Raw genomic sequence first — 8,292 nt, 5'->3', positions numbered from 1 at the left:
TGAACAGACCAAGAATCCAGAATGGATTATTACATACAATAATAATCATTTGATTGAATTAAGAAATGGATCATCGTTGTCAGTTTAGAGTATTAAGAAGTGGTCTGGTGTTGCTAATTTCAGTTGGATCAGTTTGGTTTCATCCCAGCAACCCCGAGTATATACAACAAGCTAAATGAAGGTTAAGATATAGTCTAGGAGATTATGCACTTTGTAATGCATTGCACTTATTGCTTGGTACACTAATGTTGCAGTCACTGTTGAGTTATGCTAAAAAGACAAGCCTGATGCTTGTTGGCTTCTTTCAACCCAACACTAGTTATTTACCACTTTGGTTTATTGTGAGTTTCTACATTGCTCATCTTCAGTGTCCATTATTATTAGGTTTAATTGAAAGACAAATATTTTTTTTTAATTATTTCAGGGATTTCTAAAATAGCAACTTTTATTATAATTACAGTATCTTCAATAAACTTCTATCTATGTATACAACTGTGGCACGATGTGTAAAAATATGAAAGCTATTCAGGGAAGATTAAGGATTAAATTATTCTCTGTTTCTTCTATTGGCTTCAAAATATTCTGCAAAACAAATAAATCCTTTTCCATAGGGTTAGTTACTCATAGTAAATTTCTCTTTGGAATTTTGTAAAAGACTATATATTTTTCTAGGTTATATTGTGGTTTTATTTTTTCTTTTCTTTTCTTTCTCTAAAGACACCAGTACAAAGTTGGAATATACTGCAAAGAATTAGAATAAATCTTTTTGATAAAGGGATTTGACAGTCTGCATGAAAAGTCAGACTTAGCATTATATATTGGTTTTATATAGTTGATAAACTCAGGGAAGAACATGGCAATGCCTATAATTTCATAAGATTCTGTAAAGAATAGAAATAAGAACTTGTGCCCAAACATTCAGTATAAAACTCCTAAATAATTCCTTTATTCATCAGAGAGTAGCCTGCAGCATGTAACCACAATAAACATACACTATGCCCTATTTGTTCCTTAGGCTCCATAGATCACTGTGAAAGGAACTGGGGATCAACCCTCTGTAAATGCCTAGGACTCAACCTTGCTTCTTGAAGCAAGCTCTTGCCCTAGGCTAAACACACAACTCCTACATTGCACTGGGTAAACGTGTATTCAACACAGTCTCTTTCCATACAGTGTAACAAATATATAAGTGCATTTTGAATGATCAAGTCATTTTGGCTTTCTAAAAAGAGCATTAGATGTGCCAACTTGGTTGCTTAGTTGTGCTTTAGTCCTTAGTTATGAGTTTTAGCTCTTGTATACTGCAAGTATCTAATTGTCTCTATAGTTTTGACCAGTAAACCCTTAAAACTCTAATGTTTATAGAACAAATATAACCTAATGAAAGTGATGACATGTCACAACTCATACAGATTGCACTTTGATGTAGGTTTTTTTTTTTTTTTACAGTAAGACCTTCCTGTTTGATATGTGTTTACATGTTTATACCACGGTTTATTTCTGTGTGCAAACAATCACAATGAATTTAATCACAAACACTACAAAATATACCCAATATTTAGGTTTGTTATGAATAATCTCCTTCCTTGTAGTTGTATGAGTCTTGTACTTCCTCTTGTACAAATTCCTCTTTTTTCTCCCAACCATTAGGCCAGCCACCATTGACCTGGGTTGTAGCACCGTAAGACTTGGTGGTACCATAATTTACATAATTCTGAGTAATGTCCCCTGTCTCTTCAGCAAGTTCATCTTCATGAATAAAGCCACATTTCTCTTCACTTGTCTGTTCAGGGTCTGCCCAGGGTTGTTTCTCTCCTGAAGCAAATATGCCATAGAAGATAACACCTCCATAATGAACTAAAGCAGCAATGAGGAAGACATACTGCCACTCTTCACGTGTCTGTAAGGAAGAATAGGGCATAGACTTAGCCAATCCTTCTGAGCTGAGACATTTAAATTAGGAATTGAGGCTGTGACACTCCACACAGCTCCAACATTTCAATGTCTGGTTTCCAATTATTTAGATCTATCTTTGAAAAAAAAATCATTGACCAAAGCATTGACCTGGTCAGCATATAGTGAAGCATGCTTCGAATTTGCAACTTTCTGAATGCTATCCTGTGGAGGTCCCAGAGCCTAATATGAACATCCTGGCAAGAATTGCTATGGAAAGGTCTTTTCATGGAAACCAATACTATTAACCTGCAACATGTGAAAACTGATTGCCATTTACCTTGTTCTTTGTCATTGCTCCAACAATTATAGGGCAAACCATTCCAGACAAGGTCCCAACTCCATTAGAAATCCCCATTAAGATGCTGGCATACCTTGGGGCAATGTCTAAGTGGTTGACATTGAATCCTGCAATACAAAGGTCAGCAGGACATTACTTCTGTTCTGAAAAGTAATGCTATCACTTGACAATTTCACTATGACATATTTGGGCTGTTTAATGGCATTTCTTTTTCTCTGAAAGGCTTATAATGGTTAAATATTCCTAGAGAAACCCTGAAATTTCATTTTTCCTTTAAAAGTGTATTCTAAAAGCATACCAAATTTATTTTCTTCCCAAAATTGCATAAAAAAAAAAAAAGAAATCACAATGATGACCATGTGGAGTAGAGAAACCAGAAGATATTTAGACAGGGAGAAAGTTCATAGTTCACAATGTCCTTCCTAACCATTTCATGCTGTAAATAACATATTATTTCTTCTTCCATCTTGTACCACTTTTCCACTGCTCACATTTTTCTTTTTGCCTCACTTCATAGCAGAAGGGAGTTCCTATCTGTTCTTGAGTGGTAAAATGAAGTTAAAAGAGAGTGTCTAAATATGATTTATTAATTATTTTGATAAATATTTGTTCTTTTGCATTTCCAGCAGCTTCATTCTGTTGAAATTTATGCAGTAACAATTTAATGTTCAAAAAAGATGTGCTCCTCTGAAGTGACAGGACTCATTGTCCCCAAAATAAAAGCTTAAGTCAATACAGAAAACAAATCTTTTTGTCCAGAAAGATAATGAATAGGAAAAAGCAGACAGTATAGTATGGATAAAAGTATATCAAAAGAAGCATGTCCAGCAGATCCAGAGAGGTGATTCTGCCACTTTACTCTGCTCTGTTGAGACCTCACCTGGAGTACTGCATCCAGCTCTGAAGCCCTCAACATAGCAAGGACATGGACCTGGTGGAGTGGGTCCAGAGGAAGGCCACAAAAATGATCAGGGGGCTGGAGCACCTCTGCTGTGAGGACAGGGAGGTGGAGTTGTTCAGCCTGGAGAAGAGAAGGCTCTGGGGAGACCTAATAGCAGCCTTCCAGTACCTGAAGGAGACCTACAAGAAGGCTGCAGAGGGACTGTTTCCAAAGGCTTGCAGCGACAGGATGAGGGTCAATGGTTTGAAATTAAAGAAAAGGAAATTTAGATTGGATGTTAGGAACAAGTTCTGCACTATGAGGGTGGCAGAACACTGGAACAGGTTGCCCATGGAGGTGATTGAGGCCTCATCCCTGGAGATGGCTCTGACAACCTGATCTAGAGGAGGATGTCCTTGCAGGGGACTGGACTGGGGGGGGTTGGACTGCAGGGGGTTTGGACTGGATGACCTTTGGAGGTCCCTTCCAACCCAAACCATTCTATGATTCTGTGATAGCTGGCAGAGAAAGTGCAATACACTTCCCAAGTTGTACAAGACAGGCACAATACCTTGCAGAATTCATTTTTTTAAGGGCAGATTTGATTAAGGAGAGTTTGGATGTTTGGCACAGAACAAAAGAGCCTGCTTTAAACATAAGGAACCAGCATGGGAGAGGATACTAGGATCACAGTGGGAAAGCAAGGGAAGGTCAGGTGGCACGTTTGGGAAAGACAAAGGGAAAGGGATGATATAGCAGCAGGAGAAGGGAAGAGCTGAATTTCAAATCAGAAAAAAAATCTAATAGTCAGTCCCCAGAGTAATAATAAAAAAAAATTACAATTCTAACAAAGCATTAAATACTATATATTGAGGAAAAAAAATAGCAAAAGGCCTGTGTTTAAATGTAGACATGGAAATTTATGTGTCATTGCATAATGGTATTCTATTTCTTAAGATAAAATGAGTTCCTAATAACTGTAATATAATCTTACCAGATATGGCAAATCCACTAAAGCCTACAGCAAGCACTAAGAATGAAATAGCCACTCCTTTACTGTGAGAATATCCCACCACAAGAAGAAGAGTTGCTTCCATACCAAAACCTGGGGAAATTATAAAGAAAACAAAGCATCAGATTTCATTCCCTCTCAAATATTGCAGGCCTTAGGGTATGGTAATGTTTCATGGGAAGACAGAGACAAAATATTATTGCCAAGTGGAATATTATCAGGTATTTCTTTCATCCCTAAAAACCACACATTCTTGTTCTCTCAAATAATTCTTCTTTTATTCTCTGCATGCTAATTTATTGTTACTTCCTGACAGGTGGACAATGAAAAGAAACATTTGTGATTTGCTTAGGTCATTCTAGCCAACCATAAAAGGAGTATACACTTAACCTGCTTATGAATTTTGCAGCTGTTTTCACAACCAGGATTCAGCTCATGTGACTTTAACCTCTCAGCAGTCAGAGATGTAACCACAGGTACCTGTCTGGGCTCTCAGTGCAGAGCGTGCAAAAAATTGTGCAGAGTATTGCTTCAGAAGTAGATAATAGCACATGGCTTGTTTGTTTATGGGCACTGAATCTCTATGAGCAGCTTTTTAATCAAATAGGAAAACTTACCTCCACAGTTCATTATCTTCCTTACAGTAGTGGTTGAAAGAATCTGCTTGCTTCTTAAGAAGTCTGCAATTTGTCCCCCAATAGGAACAATAATTGTCATCACTAAATGTGGCACAGCAGATAAGATACCCACCTAAAGTAATCATTAGAATTAGCAGAGGATAAACCATAAGAAAGTATTAATTCTTCATTTTCTGGAGCATTCAGCAGCTAATTAATTGTTTCTCTTCAATTTCAAGCTGTGTGCCAAAACTAAAAATTTATCTTGGTTTATTAAGTGAACAAAACTGATCTTAAGCTGTCATTGTATGTTCTGAAGGAAAGTCAGACAATTCATTTCAATGTTCTTCTTGAAACTAGGTGGTCCTGCTTTGTAAAATGTGCTTGGAAAATTGGAATCACTTGTCAATGCTTTCTCCACAGCTTTGAAGGGATCCTGTATCCCCTGGGGTGTCAGGGACAGAAATGTAATGGCCTCTTGATACCTCTCTATACTATTCATGGTCTGGTTTCAAGCACTGAACTGGTCTTTTTGCAATACAGCCCCAGTTAGACCATCCTCAAATCTCATCCTGCCTTCACCATCCTCTATCCAATCCTTTGCCACCATATCTGCACTGATATGTGCTGGTCAAGGGAACAGAAAGTGGCAGGGATAAAATTTCAGACGTGTAACCCTCTGATAAAGACACAGATCACTTTTTCCCTAATAAATACCACAAATGGACTTCTGATATTTACTTGGCTAAGAAAAAAGCATTGTTATTTTTACATACCTTGCTTATTTCAAATCCAAACACTTCCTCAAAGTAAGCAGGCTGACTGATAAGCAGCAAGTAAAAAGTCCAGCTTCTGCAGAAGTTTGCAACAATTATTGCATAGACTGGCATAGATGTAAAAAATTTTCTCCATGGAGTTTTGTATTTCTGAAACATAGAAAGAGGGGTCCAGTCACCTTTTGATCACCCTCAGCTGATCTTCCCTTTTCCTCTCTGTTATTTTTACCTACACACCTACACAAGGTGGTTTATGCACATCTTTATGTATCAGATTCCAATGACTTCAGTTGTCATGCAGTACATGCACCCAACTTTTGATGAGCAGGATTGAAGCTCAGGACATAAGCAAGTAAAAATTTCTGTAGCATGCACAAGTGGAGAAACTCAGTGATACTTAGCTGCATGACTGGCTGGAAAGCTGTCTGGCAGAAAGGGGCCTGGGAGTGATAATCAACAAACAACTGAATGTGAGCCAGCAGTGTGCCCAGGTGGCCAGTAAAGCCAATGGCATCCTGGCTGGGATTGGAAATGCTGTGTCCAGCAGGAGTAGGGAGGTGATTGTTCCCCCCTACTCAGCTCTGGTGACACCACACCTTGAGTATAGTGTCCAGTTTTGGGCACCTCAATACAAGAGAGATGTGGAGGTACTGGAGCCAGTGTAGAGGAGGACAAGGAAGCTGGGGAATGGCCTGGAGAATAAATCTTATGAAGAGACTAAAAGAGATGGGGATGTTTAGTTTGGAAAAGAGGAAGCTGAGAGGAGACCTCTTTGCTCTCTATAGCTACCTGAAAGGATGTTGTAAGAAGGATGGTGCTGGTCTCTTCTCACAGGCAATTAGTGATAGAACAAGAGGGAATGGCCTCAAGCTACAACTGGGTAGGTTAGACTGGACATTAGGAAATTTTTTTTCCCAGCAAGAGTGCTCAGACATTGGAACAGGCTGCCCAGGGAGGTGATGGAGTCACCAATGCTGGATGGGTTTGAAGGTGGTTTGGATGTGATGCATGAGGATAGGGTTTAGGGGTGAATCTTGTAGAGTAGGGTTATCAGTTGGAGTTGGTGATCCTGAGGGTCTTTTCCAACCTGAATGTTTCTTTGATTCTGTGACAACATTCATGTACATGTACCATTAGCTAAATCATGTCAACTAGGTCCAAAACAATATATCTTTAACAGACAGTGTTTCTCTAAGGCAACAGTCAGTTTTTTACACTCTAAGTAGACAATTTCATGCAGATATACTTTAAGCAAGACTTTTAGAATTTAAATCTTAGTCCCAGCATTCTGAATAATCTTTTTATCAAGGTTTAGCTGAAACTGCTTGGCCAATAGATACTTTTGTTTGTTTTATTGTATTTTTAAAATGAATTGCACAGTGGGGGAAAAAAAAAAAAAAGGACAGATGGATAGAACTACAGTCCTGCTGAGTCCCAGCATCTCTCCAGGAGCCAAGGGTTCTGCCCATCTGTGTCCATCCAAATACAGGATCCAGGCACAGAGGAGTGTTTGAAAATTGCTTTAGCAATTTAGTCTCCTGTTGATTTGAATACCAGCTTTTCTTCAGAGAAAACTAGCCCCTAAGATGGATATATGCAATGCCTTCTATACCTGTTAAGTTGCACTTTAGTGAGAGCTAAAGGTTAAGTGTGACTTAATGAGAAGCCAGCAAGAAAAGCTAACCGATGCTATGGGAAGAATTTCAGCTTCAATATTCTAGAAGCAACGTAACTATTAATACAAATTAATCACTTCCAACAAATGTTTAATTAAAAAGCAATAATAAAAAATAGACAGAAATTATCCGTCCCAAATCAGGACTATATGGTCATCCTTTGAATTTCATCATTTCATGTCAGATTAAGAAACCATTAATGCTGCTGACTTCTAATGAGTATCAACACAGACACTCCCTCCAGAACACCTAGAACTGCCAACTATCAAAGAAAAGCCTCTCAAATATTTCCAGGTGTCTATTTAATCTGCATCAAAGGGGTTTTGCTAAGAGAAAAAAAGGTTTGTTCCTGAGTTCAATCAAGAACCAACACTCTGACCACTTAGAAAGTGTAACAAAGAGTGGTAGTGAGGATCTGCTAGGAATGCGTGGTGTGAAACTCTGAGCAGATGATGTGAGGCTTAAGCCATTATTTATTTATTTTTCTTCAGTGAGTAAGAATGGTGATAGTTTCTGTCAAGCTTTTCAGTGATTAGAGAAATAAGATTATTATTAAGCATTGTAGGATTGTTAAGTGGCTGAAAAATTCTCTGAATTTATGGCTGTTTTTTTAGTTCTTGAGAACTAAATCAGTACACAACTAAGTCAGGTTATGAGAGACTTGACAGTGTGTTTCCAGCAAATATCACAATAAAGGGGAATGTTCCTGTGGCTCTCTTAGCATTCTTTGTGGCTACTTGCAGTCCTTCTTGCAAATGAAACACAGGATAGCCAAGATTTTCTTTTTCTGATATTCCAAGGACCTCAGAAAATACCAAGTAGTGCTTTTCCTGCAGTTGACCCTTTAGTAGAAGAAAATCTTCCAGAAAGGATTATATAGGAAGGAAAAGAACTGCTTCAACTCAACATTGTAGAAATCTCAATAAAGCTGCAATTTCGAATGGAGCTGTAGCTGGTTTGTATACTCTGGAGTAGAAAGAGAGGCATAAATTCCATGAGTGATCTGTTAGAACTGGAACCTGTTTTCTGTTTGTGCAGAAGCAGTATCCATCCAGAAATTCATAGCAGATTCAACCT

The 8,292-nt window shown here is 38.2% G+C and overlaps 1 protein-coding gene across 1 annotated transcript in view; it reads right to left on the bottom strand.

The window, feature by feature from the left end:
* Positions 1 to 1,567: 1,567 nt before the first annotated feature.
* SLC17A6 (solute carrier family 17 member 6) overlaps positions 1,568 to 8,292 on the bottom strand; it is a 29,228-nt gene continuing 22,503 nt past the window's right edge. Inside the window, exons 8-12 of the mRNA XM_054390376.1 lie at positions 5,540 to 5,689; positions 4,764 to 4,896; positions 4,129 to 4,239; positions 2,234 to 2,361; positions 1,568 to 1,900 (exon numbers count right to left, since the gene is read on the bottom strand). Coding sequence (XP_054246351.1) covers positions 1,568 to 1,900; positions 2,234 to 2,361; positions 4,129 to 4,239; positions 4,764 to 4,896; positions 5,540 to 5,689 — 855 coding nt within the window. The remainder of the gene's footprint in view (positions 1,901 to 2,233; positions 2,362 to 4,128; positions 4,240 to 4,763; positions 4,897 to 5,539; positions 5,690 to 8,292) is intronic.

The sequence above is a fragment of the Indicator indicator genome, chromosome 21 (assembly GCF_027791375.1).
Source record: "Indicator indicator isolate 239-I01 chromosome 21, UM_Iind_1.1, whole genome shotgun sequence".
Taxonomy (NCBI): Eukaryota; Metazoa; Chordata; class Aves; order Piciformes; family Indicatoridae; genus Indicator; species Indicator indicator.
The sequence above is the reverse complement of the archived record's forward strand: the minus strand, read 5'-3'. Positions and strand labels throughout refer to the sequence as shown.